This window comes from Aythya ferina, assembly GCF_964211825.1.
Source record: "Aythya ferina genome assembly, chromosome: 3".
In the NCBI taxonomy this organism is placed as follows: domain Eukaryota; kingdom Metazoa; phylum Chordata; class Aves; order Anseriformes; family Anatidae; genus Aythya; species Aythya ferina.
In genome coordinates, this window is record NC_140298.1 from 81,053,171 (window position 1) to 81,070,695 (window position 17,525).

Sequence of the window (17,525 nt, forward strand, 5' to 3'; positions counted from 1 at the left end):
ACTGGGATTAACAGAAGTTATATTGAGACACAAGAGCCGTTTTAAAAGAGATATAATAACTCACCAAACTATTAAAAATGTAAAATTCACTTTGCACTTCTTGCCTTCAGGATAGAGCCATCTCACAGAGGTATTCTGTGGTGTGATATATGTATATATATATATATGATTGGTATAATTAGGATTGTATTCCGTGTTGGTTTAGTCTTTGCCTGAAAGTGTGTATGTATGTATATATATGTATATATATATTTCAAGTATCATGCATACAACAGATTGCAATCCTTCTTCCTCCCTCTTCCCCAGCCTAGTTAGGCCTCGTGTAGGTCTATTTTGTTCAATGCTCTTTTGCATAACAGACCTCCTTCTAGGTGAAGGAAGTCCGCCCTAGCCGGTGCCATACAATAAGACGGGCCTCCAGCTTTCGGTGTTTTCCGAACAATGCCAAGTGACAGAAAATAGCCGCCGGAGACTGCTTTGCTCTGGGACCACAGGGGAACGCACCGGTGGCGAGGACGTAGGCAGGTGGCACGCTTGGCAGCACTTTTCTTTGGTAAAGCGGCGAGGCTGGGAATGGGACGAGGCCCAGGGTGAGGGGGTCCCTGCCCGCCGGGGGACCGCGGGGAAAGTTGCGGAGCTCCGCTCGCCCCCGGCCAGCGCCGGGCTCCCCGCCGCCCACCCGGCACGGCACGGCACGGCACGGCACGCCCCGCACCGGGGCGACGCGGCTGGCATCGGAAGGCTTGGGGAGGGGGGGGGGGGAGCCGCCAACAAAATAATAAGGATAATTAATAAGAAAAAGAAGGGAAAAAAAAAAAAAAAAGCGCAGCGCATCCCCGCCGAAAGGGCCCGAAATAGCGCCAGGCGGCCGCGCGAAGCCTCCTTATTATTCCCCCGGCGTCGGCGCTCGGGGGAGATGCCGCACCTCCGGCGGAGCCCCTGCTCGGGGCCGGGCTTTGGGGCCGGCTTTGGGGCCGGGGGCCGCCGCCGCCCGCCTCGCCGGGTGCCCCGCGCTGCCGCCGCGCCGGAGCCGCGGCCGCGGGAGGAAGAGCGAGCGGCGGCGGCGGCAGTTTCCCCTTTCCCCAGCCCTGGCTCGGCGGGCGCATGCTCACTTGTGCCCGCAGCCCTGGACCATATTTGTCAGGACTGCTCGAGAGCCGGAGAAAGAGAGAGAGAGAATTTGGGGGGGTAAGGAGCGGCGGGTTCCGAGCCAGTCCGCCAGCCGCGCAGGGAGCGGCGCTGGCGGAGGCCGGTGATGGGTTTTGGTTTCGGCCCTAGGTGAGGATGAAAGTTGGAGAGAGCGCGAGAGATAAAGGGAGAGGCGCACCTCCTCTCCCTCCCTTACGAAACGGAGCCGGGGAAGGGGAGGGGGCTTCTCCCCCAGCACCTCGAGCGGCAGGGATGGAAGTTAATGCCGGGGAAAGTGGGCAAGTGGCTCCCAAGTGGCTGGGGAGCGGCCGGGGCGCCGGGTGTCTCCCGAAATAATAAGTGTGTGAGTGTGAAAGAGGAACAAAAGAAAGAGAGAGGTGCCTCGCATTTCTTTTTCCCTTCCCAAACACACGAAGGGAGTACACGGGGATATATATGCTCGCGTTTATATGCACACACAGGCACGCACGCACGTATGTGGATGTGCATATCTATGTATATGGGGGAGGGAGCCGCTGAAATGCGTCGGGGACGGGGGGGGGAGGCTTTTTTTGGGGGGAGGGGGCTCCGAAGGGAGGGGGAAGGGAAGGGGAGAGACATTTTGCAGACTTGCCCCACCAATGAGCTTGTCAGTTGGCTCCATTTAATGCCACTTACGGGGCACCGCCGTGCCGCGGGGAACAATGTGATGCGGGTGCAGCCGCCGGGCTCGGGAAAAGGGGGGCGGGGGGGTCGGGAAAAAAGGGGGGGGGGAGCTGCGGCTTGCGGGGGTGCTCGGGGAGGGCGGGGGGAGGAAGGGGGGGGCCCTGCGCTCCGCGCCCCCCCGGGCCCGGCTCTTTGTTCACACGCACGGGAGGACGGGGCGAAGCGCGGGCGCCGGGGGGGGGGGGGGGGGGCAACGCGCGGCCGGGAGGGGTATGAGAAAGCCCCGTTTTTTTCGGTCGGAGGCGGCAGGCGGCGGCGGCTGCCGGGAGATACCGGTTGAATGTGCCGTGGGTCCGTCCCCCCCCCTGCGCGAAGGCCTGCTCAGCGCGCAGCGGAGAGAGTTTGTATTTTCCGTCGCTCCTCCGCACTTTGTCTGGTCGTGCGCGAGAGGTATTTAAAATATAATCATCTCCCAATTTCCGCCATTTTGGGGAAAGTTTGCACACACATGCACATAGCGAACAAAAAAAAAAAAAAAAAAAAAAGCTCGTAGCGATTTAAAAAAAAAAAAAAAAAAAGTCTTTTGCTTGAGTGCTCAGTTCCTGCCTCCGTGCGGTGTGTGCGCCTCGCTGGCTGCGGCAGGCACGGCGGGCGGCCGGGGGACGGCGACGACCCCTGCCCGCTGCGGGCTGGGGGCTGCGGGGGGGTCCCCGCCTGTCACCGCCGCTGGCTGCTCGGGGGGGTCCCCGCCGGTTGGCCCCGGGCTGCCGGGGGTGTGCGGAGCTGCCCGCACCCGGGGGGGGCCCGAAGGGCCGGGGGACGGCGGCGGGGGCTGCTGGCCAAGTTGCGTGCCGGGGTCCGGCTGGGGAAGGGAGGGGGGGGCGCCGCAACCGGCCGCCTCTCGTCTCCCCTCCTGTTTTGTGCAGCCGGTGCACGTAACAACAGGATATCGGCACACTTGTTTCTCGCTAACGTGTGTGTGCGAGGCGCTGTTTTCGCGGCGGGGGGAGGGGGAAAAAGATTTTGGGGCGGGGGGTGGGGGGGAGGCGCTCCCGCGGAGCGGCCGCCCGGGGCGCGGGGCCAGGGCGAGGCCGGCGGGGCGGCAGCGGCCGGGGAGGGGGGCGAGGCTGTGGCGACCCCGCTCCCACCCCCATTTCTCCCGCCCCCCCCGGCTCCGGGCCGGAGCGTGCGAGCGGCGGAGCGTGAGAGAAAAAGTTGCGGCGGAGGCTGGGGCTGCGGGTACGCGGGGCCGAGCGGGGCGGGCGGGGGGCAGCCCCCCGAGGGGGCGAAGCTCCCCTTCCCCTCCTTCCCTTCCTTTCCCTTCCCCTCCTTCCCTTCTCTTCCCCTCTTTGCCTTCCCTTCCCTCCCTCCCGCGGGAAGGGGTGACTTCTTCGCCGAGGGATGCCCGGAGATTGGCTGCCAGCGGCCGAGGAGCAAATCCCCGCAACCCCTTAGAAAAAGAGAGCTCGCCCCCCTCCTCCTCCTCCTTCTCTTCCTCCTCTTCCTCCTCCTCCTCGCTGGGGGAGGGGAGGAGAGGAGGGAGGAGAAGGTGAAGTCTTTTTTCCCTTCCACTCGGAGACAGCCTCCCTTTCCCGGATCCCCGTCTCGGGGTGGGGTAGGGGGGGAGAAAAGGACCCGGTAAACAAGCGGAGTCCCTCTCCAGTTGTGCAACTTCCTCAGGAACGCCCGGCACCCGGTTCCTCTCCCACCCCCGCCGCCGCCCCCGGCCCTGCGCTGCGTTGCGGTGCGGCGGGGGGGGGTCAGGCTGCCCCCGCTCGGTTTCATTGCGGGGGCGGGGGGGGAAGGAGGAGAGAAATTTGGGAGAGGAGCGGAGCGACGCGAGAAGCGCTCCCCGTGCCCGCCGCCCCCGGCGCTGCCCGCCTGCGGGGTGCGGAGCGGTGCGGAGCGGAGCGGCCGCTTTTGTCTCCGCGCTCCGGGGCGAGACGCGGACCTGAGCTTTTTTTTTTTTTTTTTTTTTTTTTTTTTTTTTTTTTTTTTTTTTTTCCTCCAGAAAGTTTCAAGTGCAGCAAAAACACGCCGCAAAAACTGGCCAAGGAGGGACCTCTGGCGGTAGGCCCCGGGCAGCCGGGCCGGGCCGCGCCGTTCCGGGTGCGCTCCGCTGCCGCCGGCTCCGGGCGAGCGGCTCCGGAGCGGCTCCAGATCCGGATCCGGATCCGGCCGGCGGCTCTCGGCGCCGTTTTGCCGCTTGCCCCTCTCGGGCGCGGGGCTGAGCCCGCATTGGAAACGCTCCCCAGCCAGCAGGCCCCTGATCGGGCAGTGAGGGTTATAATGTGTGTTATTTTGTAATTACCCGAGCCGAATTAGGCGGGCTGCAGGGTGAAATGTGACAAGAGTTGCATTTTCAGTTTGCCTCCTGTTTGGTTCCTTCTTTCCCCGGTGCGGTGGAGTGGCATCAGGCGAAGCAGTTTTGCTTTTTGTTTCTACTTGTGAAGCGAGGCTTTGTAGGGAGTCCCAAAAGTCAGGTGGAAAGCGTAAATGAAACTCGAGAGATGCAAACTCCACTTTACGTTGTTTTAGGAAATTGTCTGCGTTGGGACTCATCACAGAATTTTCGTGCTGCAAATTTAAAGCCTCCTCAGGCGAGCGGTTCTTTTTACCAAGGAAGTTATCTCATTCCCAGCAGTTCAGATGATTAACATCTGTAAGGGAGAAACTCGGGGAAACTAGCGGTGGAAGGCAGTAAAGCACTCTGTTTAGGTCCTGGTGGTGCCGGGTAGTCGTCTTTTCCCAGCGCGACTTCAGCGGCTTTTGGCTTTGGTCTGGTTGGTCTTCTAATGAACGTGGCGTGCTAATGACGGTGGCTGAAGCAGCCGTCTTATTGGATGGGTTTTTGTTGTCAACTGGGCAATTGTAGCGAACTTTGTTTTTATTTGTTGTTAAGGATGTTTCATATTAATTCAGTTTCATGATTTTTTTCTAGATTGTTGCTTTTAAAAGTTACAGCTTTCAAGAAAATGATAGCACAATGAATTCTTTTCCTTTGACTTGTTCAGTTCTGTTGTGCATCACTTGGGCTGACGTTTGTGGGTTATTCCATTTACTCTTCATCTTTTTTCATACTGCTAGGATTATCAAATGTAAGTGATGGGTGTGAGGAACCAGTGATTACGTGACACAAGATTTATCAAGGAAAGTGATAGCGTGTATGTAGCTATAGCTTATTGTTGCATCGGTAGTAGAACTGCTCAGCACAGTGGGAAATACAAGCTTTATGAATTGTACATAAAGGAAGGAGATAAGGAGATGCAGTAACCAGTATTTAGGAGCTAGAAGAAAGTGCATTAATCGTTTAGGGACTGCAGACCTTGTGGAAGCTGGAAAGAGAAGGCGGAAGCATAGGAGGAGGGCACGAGTCAGAGAAAAGGAGTGTGCAGAGGCAGAGTGAGTTAACTGGGCAGCGAACTTCTCTTGGTGACAATTTGAAATAGGTCAGGTGATATTCAGTGTCAGGGTTTGGTGCGTCACAGTTTTTGAGATGTCTGCACAGGGGAAGGAAGGAGGCATACGCAGGCAAAGGCAAAAGTGTTCTCTCACTTTCTGTGCCTGGTTCAGGGAATTAAGAGAAATTCACAAATGGGATTTCAGAGCTGTTGTGCTTCAAGCCTTAGGGTCCGAGTAGCTTACATCTCCATTCAGGATGGCACAGACTGTAACAAGCAGAGGAGACACTTCTTCAGAGCAAGGTGTGGGTTCTCTGAATGAGTTGAATGCTGTGGGTGGTAAATTTCATTAGCTGCTGGGATAGTTTCAGCATTGGGTAAATACTAGTACTACAGTGCTCTGTGGGTATTTGAAAGTGACGCAGTAGCCAAAGCCTGTGTGTAACAGTAAATGTTATGGAGTTTCTAGCTCCGGTACCTATGTTGGCAGAGACCAGGTTCAGGTGGAGGCATCAAAAACCTTACTTAGCACTGGGGCAGGCTCGCTTTTATCAGAGAGCACAGTTTGCAGTTTGTATTGCGTGTGGCCAAGTTTCTTCTGTGAGGAAACAGACATTAAGCCTACCTCCTGGGAAGCAAGACCAAACACACACAGTATCCCCGGAGAACCTGGCAGGCAGAAAAGTAGCAATAGGTAAAATAAGAGGAAATAATACTAAGGGGGCATCATCAACAGGAAATCTGATCTGATTTCTGTTACAAGTGCTAAGAAGGACAAAGAATTCTAAGATTAGGTCCCTCTGTGAATGCCATTCCCACTTATATAGCTCATCTTTAAGATAATTTGTTTGTAATAAACTTCATGAGCAACAGGCAAAATAGTGAAATTGACTTCAACAGCTCTTCAACACACAGAACAGAAGAGTGGCAGAACTGGTGAAAACTAGTTTTTGAAAGCTACTTGAAAAATGAGATTTTGAAGAAAATGTGTAATCTGCAGATACTTCTTTTAATGAAACATTACAGGAATTAAAACCTTAAATAGATATTTAAAAAGCAGATATTAAAACATGGTGGATAGCCTCAAAGCATTTTACCATTTCCTGCTCTGTTCCTGTTGTGGTTGTTTTTCTTTAAGTAAAGAATCAGGTGCAAAAAGATGAAGGGTGAGAAAGAGATGAGTGTGTGGTGTACCCTGCTGGAGCAGATGATCGTGAGAAGGAAAGCTGGGCTCACCCCCTTACACTGAGTAGGAAGTACTGCTCTCTGCTCTGCACTGTAGCTATGCGTGATTGTTGGCTTTCCTTTGCTGTCACTGTTGTTGTGAAGCTAGCTTAAAACCAAGCCTGTCTAAAACAAAAGGGGAGCCTGTGCTGTGTGGGGTAGTTCTGTGTTTGCCTTGGGCAGGGTAATGATTCAGCCCTGGTCACTTTCCCACTCTTACATGCTAAAGCAGACAACGATGTATCCACCTGTACCCTACTGCCAAAGGCTGGTTGGTGTGTTCACAGCTCTGGTACACAGCATTATCTCCTGCTGATCCTCCTGATTGCCCCTGTGTGCAGGAAAACCACGTCCCTCCTGTGTCCCTTCAGCCTGTGGATGCTATGCTAAGCAGCTTTCTCCTTGGAGATGACCAAAATAATCAAATGTTGTGTTAGGACAAAAACACGGTGCCTCTGTTTCCACAAACATGCATCAGGACTGGTGTCCAGCTCTATGGGAACCTTGAAGGCAGAGGGGAGATTGCTGTGGTTATCAGGACATCACCTTCTCCCTCTTTGTCCCTTGGACCTCACCCTTCCCACTGATTGCTTCCACCTCCTCTGCCTCCTTGTCTCAGGTTTTACCTCTCCGAGCAAGAGCTGATAGTATGGGATGGGAGCAGACACCAGCCTCCTCTCCTGGAGCAAGGCTGTGCAGCTTTCCTGGCATAGTACTTGTAGAAGTCCTCAAAAGCAAAAATAAAAACACACAGGAATGCATAAAACAAATAGGCATACCAAAAAAGGACAGGTTATACCCATCTGGTGGTGCTGACTTTACAGTTGAAACCTCCTCTCTCTGCTGCCTGGTGACCTGTGTTGAATTGGGCCCAGGGGTCAGAAATCATGTATGGTGCTACCTTGTGCTTCTCAAAGGTGGCATCTGAGACTTTCAAAATGCGGGTAGGTGTCGGTTAATTTTTGAAGAACTACCTGAAAGAAAAAATCCTTCTATTATTACTTTTTGACGTACTCAGTACAAAACTCTATAATTACTTCAGAAACTACTTACAAGTTTAACTGGCATATCCTCGCCTATTTCTTTGGTTTAAATCTTTAAATAGAGAATCTTTCACCAGGTGAATCCATCTCATTTTTAGTGCTCTTATTCTCATTAAGTATCAGCTCTGTGAAGTACTCATTTATTGCTGAACCAATTGGTAAAAACAAAGGTTTTTCTAAAGGATGTGTCTAATCTTATTTCATATGCATGCTTAGTTTAATGAATTTACTGTGTATGTCTAAAACAACATTAGTGTTGAAATACTAAAATGCAGCACGCTCCTCTATAGATGTTGCAGCTTACAGCTGTGAAGACTGAAACACAGTTGCATTCCTAATAGTGGATTTTGGAGATGTTTTTGGAAGGTGACTGTTTCAAGTTCTTACTATGATGGCCTTACCTTCACATCAGATGGCACTCAGTGACAGGCATCGGCACAGCACTGTAGTTGCTTGGCCCGTATTCATCCAGCATTTTTACTACTTTCTGGAAGTGTTGTAGTGACAGGAATGATAGCAAGTGAAATTATTATGGAAGGAGTTATACTGGTTCAAAGAGCTACATCAGAGCTTTAAAAATGAAAATGAGTAGATAAGACATTCAGCAGTTTTCTTTCTCCTGTGATTTAGATGTATATATTGCAATGATTTTGTCCTTTTTTTAGTCTCACATTGCTGTAATAATGTAATAGGTCTTTTTCTCCCTTCTTATTATCATTAGTAGAAGAATGTAGACTGATCTTTCATCTGTTCAAACTCAGGAAAGCTGGAAACAGATATTTTGTTAAATGTAATTCCTTTTGGTAAATTCATTTCTATCTGCATCGCCCTGTGACCTTTTCATCCCCAACAAGAACATTTCTGAAAGCTGCAGAAAAGGACCATTATGTGAAAGTACAAGTTGTACCTTTGATTTTAATTTTAAGAGGAAAACAATAATGAATACCTTATCAAACAATAGAATACATCCTTATTGCTGATTGTTACCTAAGGAAACTCTGTTAGGTGCAATTAATTTAAAACCTGTGTGTTCTCTTAAGATAAATATGCCCTGTACCTTTCTATTACCAAGAGTTTACTTTGACTTTTTCAAGCAGTTTACATCCTGCATCAGCAGGCTAGGCTGAAAGGCTTTTTCCCTGGGTCCTTTTTTTTTTTTTTTTTCCAATTGATTCAATTACAAAGTGTGTCTGTAATGTGAGTGGCACCATCAGAGATGCCAGGACATGATGCAGCAGCTCACTGTTGCTCCTCTCTTCAGGACAGCCACTGCTGCAAGGAAACACTTCCCCACCAACTCCCAAGCCTCTTCCCATTTTTCATTATTCCTTCTGCAGAAACCTTTGGAACATATTTGCCATAACAAACCACAGAGGGGTTGAGTGCAGCATCCACTAAATAAGATGGTAATTTAGGATTACTTAGAAACTTCAGTTAATACAGAAAGCAGCTTCGTCTGTGCTTAGCCCACCTAGCTGCGGGTAGCTCATCACACCAGTGTGCCTGGAACAGTGTGCTTTATGTCTCCCTTCATGTATTTCTGGGTAGACTGAATTTTCAGCTATTTCTTAGCAGATTAGGTCTTGTGTTTTTGTGAGAATGCCTGTGTCCCTGCCACCATGCTGCCATTGAGTTTGGTGTCAGCCCGCTCGAGTTCCTCTGCTGCAGTGCTGAAGACTGGATTCCTGGTGGGCTTGAGCTCTACAACACCCCGTGCCTGGGCTCAGATAGAGGCTGCCCAAGTTGTGTTGCAGGAGCTGCCCTAAGGTAGAGTGGTGGGTTTTACTTGGGAGAGGTTTTTAAAGGCAAGGTCTAGGGATTTAGGGAATATCTCCATTTGCATTGAATTTGTGTGTGTTTATTGATCTATTTTGAAATGAACTTTTGTGCACTGACAATATGTTTTTTGGTATTTTCTCATACAGGAGTACTAAAATGAGGGATTGAAAAGGCACTTTAAATGATGTACTTCTTATTTCAAATGTGGCACGTGTCCTTTTGTCAGAGAGCCTTCTGTAGGCACAGAGAGCTGTTGACCCCATCTCTGAGCCCTGCCTGACATGTGGACCGAAGGGGAGCACAGACATTTTCACCATGGGTGGTGTTTCCTGACTGAGGTCTTGCTTCGGAGCAGTTGTGTGCTGGCTGTAGCGTAGCAAAAGTGCTGATGGTGTGAGGTGTTGCTCGGGGTGGTAAGGACTACACAGTCCTGCTGCACATGAGTAGGAAACTGAGGAGAAACACAAGGGAGATCATACCGCAGACACAATGCTGGAGTAGTACCTCTCTGTAGTGGTGGTGTTCCATTGACTGGTGAATTTTTTCTAATGAAGAAAAATGTAAATTTGAATATTTTTTCACACACTGGAATTAATTAGCTAAGCATTCTTCTCCTGAAACTTTCAGTCGAAAACTTCTGGAAGACCTGAGTTTACTTCTGCTTGGTTTGCATCTTCTTCTGTTATCTGTGAGTGAACAAATGTTATGCTCAGTTTTGTTTTGTTTTGTTTTTTTGTGGAAATTTCAGAATCTTAGAGAGTGTTAATAGACATTTGTGGAAACTTGATTTTGGGAGTGGGACCTAAGTTAAAAATTAAAACATCAAAAAACAAGGTCAAGCAACTGAGGAAACTTGTCTACCTATTTGAATTTCAAATACCAATCCTTGCAGGAAAAGCTTGCAGGCAGCCTGCAGACAGAGTATGAGGTTTAGGAAGTGTTTGTTAAAGAGTTTAGAGAGTATAAGTTTGAAAAGAGAGAAGCTTTTGCTGACAGTTCACAAACTGAAGGCAGAACTCATTTTGCAACAGATTGCTTCAGCTGCTAGGCACAGCACAGAAGTCCCTCAGAAAGAAAATGAATGAGTCAGATTTCACATCAAGAAAATATTAAATTAGGTGTCAGGACACAAATTTTGAGATCAGTGGGTTTCTAAGAAGCAGAAAGGAAGAATTTGGTGCTAGTCCCAAATGGCTGCTAAAACCATTTGCAATTCAGTGCAATTGATATCATCTTTGTGATAGTGAGAAGTGCTGGGCCAAAGGCAAGGGCCAGTGGTATGTGTAATGCAAGTGTTGCTTGTGCAGATTATTGGAGGTAAACTCTTACCACAGGATGGGGTGTCCAAGTCCACTCTTTCTGAAGATAAATATTTTCTCTTCTGTTTCTACTGTACCAAAGCAGAGGGATCTGGTAAAATAAGGACTTGCAAAGCCGAAATTTTCTGTCCTGCGTATGTACTTGTCTACGTCTAAATGAATTTTACAAATACAAATCAAATATTTGGTGAAACTGTATAGAGACAGGCAAGGAATATCTGGGTCTCCTGAGTCACACAATGAAAATGACAGACAGTTTCAAATTCATTTTGCAATTTTAATTTGAACTTGGGTAAATCTTTCCCATCAGCATGTTATGAGATATTCAGTAAAATCTTAATATCTTCTATACTTAATAAGTTCTTTAAATCAGTTCTTAATATATTTCTGTCTCATGTTCCCCAGAACAAATGTTTTTTTTTTTGGTGTACTTAACATGTGTTTTCCCCATGTCAATTTATTTGCAATTGGAAATTTCTCAGTTCTCTCCAGTTCTTGTTGCTAGCCTCCTAGTGTATAAAGCAGGGATTACATTTTATGGTTTTCCAAAGATTTTCCCTTGTTTATTACTGTCATCACTTGTCCACATTGTCAGCGTACTGAGAAGTGTTTAATACTAATCCATGGAATGCTTTGAAGAAATGTCCAGTGAAATGATTAAATGATTATTAAACCATTTTTAGCATTTTCAGATTTTTTCTTCTTTTTTTTTTTTTTTTTTCTTCTTGTTTTTTTTTTTTTTTTTAGTGCATGCATCATGAATGAATCTGCCGCTAGTGGAAATGGTCAAGAGTTTGATGTATTTAGTGCTATGGACTGGAAAGATGGCATAGGTACTTTGCCGGGAAGTGACTTAAAGGTAAGATTTGTAATTTTTAATAAGAAAGATACAAATTTTAAATGCCAGAGGAGTATATTTCACAAGCTGGTGTGTAGGTATCTCCTTTTATGAATAAAACATGAAACTGCAGCTCAGAGTTAAGAGACTGTATCCTGTTAGCTTTTAGCTCTGGAGTTTCTTGATTCAGTTTCTGGTGCTGGCAAAGACAACAGTCATCCCCGTAGGAAGGCATAAATTAGCACTGCCTCACTATACAGACAGAAGTAATCAAGTGCACAAGAAATCTCAAAATTTAAGTATGAAGATTCAGTCCACTTACATTGCTGTCTCACTAAGAATCCCTGTACTGTCACTGACTTTCACGGTCTCATATTCTTAGTTCTTTTTATTTCTAAAAATAGTTTTGTTTGTTTGTTTGTTTGTTTTTGTTTTTTTTTTTGTTTGTTTTGTTTTGTTTTTGTTGTTGTTGTGTTTTTTTGTTTTTTTGTTGTTTTTTTTTTCTGTGCTTTTGTCATGTGGATGCCTAGCAAAATGAATAAAGTGAGTGCTTCTAAGGTTCGTATAGTTTAGAAATTAGAATAGCATTGGAATAGTACTTTTAATTATTTTTTTCACACCACATGCATTTACCCAAGTAAATTATAACAGTTCTATTTTCAAAATATTTTATGTATTAATCTTTTTTTTTTTTATATATAATACTTTTTACCATGGCCTCATCTACATTAGCTAAAAATACAGCTTTGGTATTAGAAATTTCTTGCACTATTTTTCCTGTTGATTGTAGTTGATATTTTCCTATAATCCCATTTAGATTAACATTGATGAGGTTTTCTCATAGTCCGATTTTTAATTGGAATCTCACAAATTTGTTAGAAAATGTGAGTTTTTAAAGGAACTTTACATTCCTTGGTGCCTAAAACAATTTCTTGTGTTAAAAAGTTAAAAACGTGAAATTTGGGGTACATGTGTTGTGCATGTTATTTTTTTTTCATTTGTTTGTTTGGTTTGGTTTCATTTTAGAAAGCAGAATCACAGAGTAAAATCACAGATTAATTTTCTTTGGAAAGAAGCTCAAGACTTTCTAGTCTGACACCTCATTCAAAACAGGGCCAATCTAAACCAGGTTGCTCCGCGCCTTCCCCAGGACAGGTCAGACTGCCTCTAGGGCTGGAAATTCCACCACCTCTGGGCAAACTGTTCCAGTATTTGACTACTCTCATGGTGTTTTTTCCACTCACTGATAGGATGCATGATAGAATATCCTGAGTTGAAAGGGACCTACAAGAATCATCAACTCCTGGGTCCGCACAGGAGTATCCAAAAATTAGACCATGTGTCTGGGAGCATTTTCCAAATGCTTCTTGAACTCCAGCAGGTTCAGTGTCATTACCACTTCCCTGTGGAGCCTGTTCCCGTGCCCAGCCACCCTCTGAGTGAAGAACCTTTCCCTAATACCCGGCCTGAACCTCCTCTGTCAGAGCAAAATGCCGTTCCCTTGGGTCCCAATTGGCATATTGTGCCAATGCACATGACATGCTATGCACTGAAGGCAAGATTTAGTAAAACAAAATTATTTTTAACAGTACATTAGGCAAACACCCCAAAGTACTGATTCCTTATGCTGATACTGTCTTGGTATAAAGGGATGAGATTATCCTCCAGAAAAACTTTCCCCTTTAGGAGCTTGTGCCTGTTGCCTAGACCCATCCTCTTTATATCCTCACATTGAGTACTTGAAGACAGCAGTTAAATCTCTCCTTTTGTTCTTAAGATGGCACAAGTAATTTCCTCAGCATCTCCTAACCTGTCATCTGATGCAGCCTCTGTTTGTTCTGGTGGGCATCTGTGGGACTTGCTCCCATACGTCAACGTCTTTTTTGTACTGGACACAGCAGTCTGTATCTGGTCTCCCCAGAACTGAGCTGAGGTGAATAGTCAGATGCCTTGACCAGATGGCTACCCTCTTGCTAAAACAGCCCCAGATGCTTTTGGCCTTCATTGCCTGAGGGAATGTCATGACGCTGCAACAGAGGAGGGTCAGGCTGGGTGTTAGGAAAAGGTTCTTCACTCAGAGGGTGGTCGGGCACTGGAACAGGCTCTCCAGGGAAGTGGTCATGGCCCTGAGCCTGCCAGAGTTCAAAAAGCCTTTGGACAACGCTCTCAGACACATGGTCTGATTTTTGGGTGGTCCTGTGAGGAGACAGAAGTTGGACTCAATGGTCCTTGTGGGTGCCTTCCAACTCAGGATATTCTGTGATTCATTGCTGCCACGGGTCTGTTTCTGCAAAGCTGCTTTCACACAGCCAGTCTCAGGCTGTACTGCTGCATGTTTTTATTCCATCCCAGGTGCAAGGCCTTGCATTTGCTTCTGCAGAACATTACGAGATCTTGTTAGCCTATTTCTTCACTGTATAGAATTCTTTTTTTCTGAACTGCAGCAGTCCAGCCCTCCAGTGTACCAACGACACTTCCAATTTGGTAATTTGCTTTTGCTGCCTATATAGAAGCCTTTCTTTTTGACTTTGCTATTTTCTTCTCCTGCTGAACTTTGGGTTTCCTAATTCCATTGTTGTACTCTTGAGCAATGTCTCTGTACACCTTCTCCGTATAATGTTTCCCCAGTGTTACCTTCTGCATACTTCCTTTTCCATTTAAACTAAGTCAGGAGTTCCCAGTTCATTCATGCTGGCCCTCATCCACATTCCCTTAACTTCTTGCACATTGGTATATGTCTTGTGGTGTGAAAAGGTTGACCCTGGAGATACCTAGCTTTTCTGGGCCCGTTTACCCTTCCAAAATCTGCTCTCCTGAAATTCAGTGCTGTTATTTCATTGTTCATTTTGCTCTTTTCTCTTACGATTGCAGACTCCACCATCATATGGTCACAACTGTGAAGGTTGACAGCAGCCTTCATGTCCCTAACCAGTTCTGTATTTTTTAATAATTTCAGAATTTTAAAATATCTTTATGTTTTAATAATAGAAATTGTGTTAAAGGCAAGCATAATACCAAAAAGTTGGAAGAAGGAACAAGAAGGTACAAAGCAAGAAAGTATAATATCATATAAATGACTAGTACTTCCTTTTTTCAATTCTGGTTGCCCTGTGTCAAAAGAAACAAAACAGAGGGAAAGGTTGGGTCATTAATTAGTAAAGGAATGGGAAAGCTCTACTAAGCACAAAGAAAGTAAAAGAACTAGGGAGGTGTAGCTGAGTGTAATTTCAAGAAATCATGTAAGATTCTTCACATCCTGGAAGAAAGCCTGGACTTCATTTTAATGTTGTTCTTATGGCCAGCTGATTATTAGGGCACAAACAGGATACCAGATTTTTGGACAGAGGTTCATTCTTTAGGCCAGGCATTAGGGAAACAATGATAGGTGAGATGGTGATGTACATAGAATAATGAAAGGTTATTCTTCAGAGATGACAGGCCAGGTAGCATTTTGGTTTGTCTGTTTGTTTTTAGTAATGCAAGAGCAAGGAGATACTCTAGGAAACTGAAATGAAGCCATTCTAAAACTGACTGAAGGAAGAATATTTTCCAACAATGCAAAATTACCCTGAGGAGCTCAGTGGACCAGAGAATATCAAGACTCAGTGAAGACTAGATATTCATGTAAATAAGAAAACAATTAAGCGTGTTAGACTAGTAAGGATTTTAAGCTTTCAAAAGAATTGTAACAACTTATTTTTCAGGGTTGCTTCTAAATAATGACAATGAAAAGGGTGACTAATCTGTTGAAGCTGTAAACGTGCTCACAGAAAATACATCATGCTCTTTGTGGAATTCTGATAATAGGGTTGATTTGAATGGTCTACCTGAATTTTCTTGTTTGAAGCCTATTTTAATACTGTGTTATAGACTTCAAGAAAATGGCCTTATGTAGCAGTTACTTCTTGTAAACTTGTATGTGTCTTTAAAAAAATTTTAATATCCTTGTTCCACTAAAGACCCATTGCCATGTATTTACATTGAAATACAATTGAAAAATGCAGTGAAAACCCTGTAGTAGCCGTGTGCACAAAACCAAAGATTGTATTTTTCTTGATTGGTAATAGATTGGAGTTCCTGATTTTTATGCAATAAATAATATGCAATAGCTGAACTCTGTAGTAATGTATTGCTCACATACCCAGCCCCATCAACAGAGGTTATCAGGCAAGCATAGCTGATATAGCTGTATGTAGCTAGCAAAAGGAACCACTTTTTTAAAGAAACACTTCATTTTTGTGAATACAAGTTCCTCCATAAATGAAACTGGTGAAAACCATTTTAAGTAATGTCAAACACTTGAAATATTTACAAATAACTTTTCTCAATGTTCTCTAGACTTTGTTCATATTTAAGTTTTCTTATGATGCAGAAGAACAACCAGATATAGGTAATTATTCTTTTTTTTTCCTTTTTGTTATAAAATCCTATGGCCAGTTTCATGCCTACTAGACTTCAGAGAGATACACCGCACCAGGGGGCAGTCATTTCCTAGCTTAATGAAAATGAGGGAGCCATGTCAAGCCTCTGTTCTCAGCCATCCTGTGGTCTCTTATGTATACATCTGTACCAAAATCAGTAAAATGCTGAATATGTTCTCTTCCCGTGATTTTGTGCCATGTTAATTGTTAGATTTTTGTCATCCATAATTGGAGGAGGCTGTAGAAACACATTCTCGTAACAGATTTACTTAAAACTTGTTAGTAAAAATAGTCTTAAAATTGTTAATATTTCTTGAATGCTGTTTTGAGCATTCTCTATGACAGATGAATAGTGAATATTTGTGGAAAATGCTAGAATTTCAAATTATACAGAGGAAAAGGAGAATTAAAAATTATACAGCATGATGCACTGTAGACCAGGAAGAAAAATTTTAGCATTGTATATTGGGAGTTCTTTCAAGATGTGTAAATAAAACAGAAAACGTGAATTCCAGTTTAAAATAGTTTACAAATCACAGAATGCCTTCATGTGGCAGACTAAGTAATATATGCTCTTCTGAAAAATGTCAGTGCTCAACAGTCACTCTGCATGGTGTGAATGTGAATGTGAAATACTTTTTTTTTTTCCTTGAAGTCCATGTACTGAGTGCAGGCAGTAACACAATCACTTCAAGATTTAAATGTACTCATTAAATTGGAAAAGCTGTAATAATTTATAATTACTTCCTATCATGGTGACATAAGTTTATGAAGTACTTCATAATGAGTTTGATTTCCAGTGCTTGTACTTTGAGAGTAAACTGTTACATACCGCATGGACAGAGTTTTGGTCACCATTTCCAACTTGCAAATTGTGATTGCACTGAAAAAAAGAGACAAAAATTAAGAAATTAAGAGAAATAAAGAAATTAACATGTAGATAGAGTTAGGCAGCTAATATTGCAGAAAAACAGCTATAATAGTGGATCAAGAATGGTAGAATAATGGTCAGCTAAGGAGCAGTGCTGGGTGTTTTCAGCCAAGAAAGTAAGGAAGGTAGCTGAGATTCAGAGCGCTGTGTTTTGGACTTAGCAGGTGCAACAGCTCAAGACAGTAGCATGCATCCCTCCACCTGCCTGTTCTGAAATCTATTCACTCTGTAGTGAGATAATTAACGTTTTGAAAACAAGTTACTTTTTTCTCATGTGATTATAAGGCAGAAATACCGGCTGTGTTTCAGGCAGTGACTAACTGCAGTGCTTTCTTTGTGTAAGGCCAGTTCTCTTCTCCTGCAGTAGCATGGGCTACACTTCAAATTCAAAGAGTCAGTTCTCCATCGGGCTGAGGGTTTCTGCAAGAAACATCAACTAATGGGCAGCAGCTAAATCACTGTCCTACCAGGAAGGCATAATTAAGAGAGGTGCTGGATTCTTTTCAGGGAAGCTGGGAAGGAGTAGTATAGGGAGGAGAAAGCAAGGCAGGATAGACTTTTCTCAGATCACATGTGAACCCCAGCAGATGTACCTAGTGGTCTTTCACCACCTGGAAATGCCTTTCTTCTCTTGCATTCTAATGTAATTAGAATTAAGCTCAGCCTGTTCTGTGCTTCATTGCCATGGATTTTTGGTTAACTCTGTGCATTGTGATAAAATGTCATGTTACCTTCGACCTTGTAAAAAAGAAAGACCAGCCAGGAAATTCCACTA

The 17,525-nt window shown here is 45.2% G+C and overlaps 1 protein-coding gene across 7 annotated transcripts in view; it reads left to right on the forward strand.

Moving 5' to 3' along the window:
• The first annotated feature begins 433 nt into the window (after nucleotides 1-433).
• Nucleotides 434-17,525, forward strand: part of L3MBTL3 (L3MBTL histone methyl-lysine binding protein 3) — an 87,932-nt gene continuing 70,840 nt past the window's right edge. The window contains exons 1-3 of one of the 7 annotated variants that reach the window (XM_084515274.1): nucleotides 1,140-1,188; nucleotides 9,869-9,929; nucleotides 11,308-11,419. In XM_084515274.1, the coding sequence (XP_084371400.1) occupies nucleotides 11,318-11,419 (102 nt within the window). In that variant the 5' untranslated portion in view covers nucleotides 1,140-1,188; nucleotides 9,869-9,929; nucleotides 11,308-11,317. Of the gene's footprint in view, nucleotides 554-1,055; nucleotides 1,189-1,257; nucleotides 1,279-2,906; nucleotides 3,034-5,523; nucleotides 9,230-9,868; nucleotides 9,930-11,307; nucleotides 11,420-17,525 lie in introns of those variants that run through there. The other 6 variants (XM_084515275.1, XM_084515276.1, XM_084515277.1 and 3 more) reach the window with 6 other exon arrangements.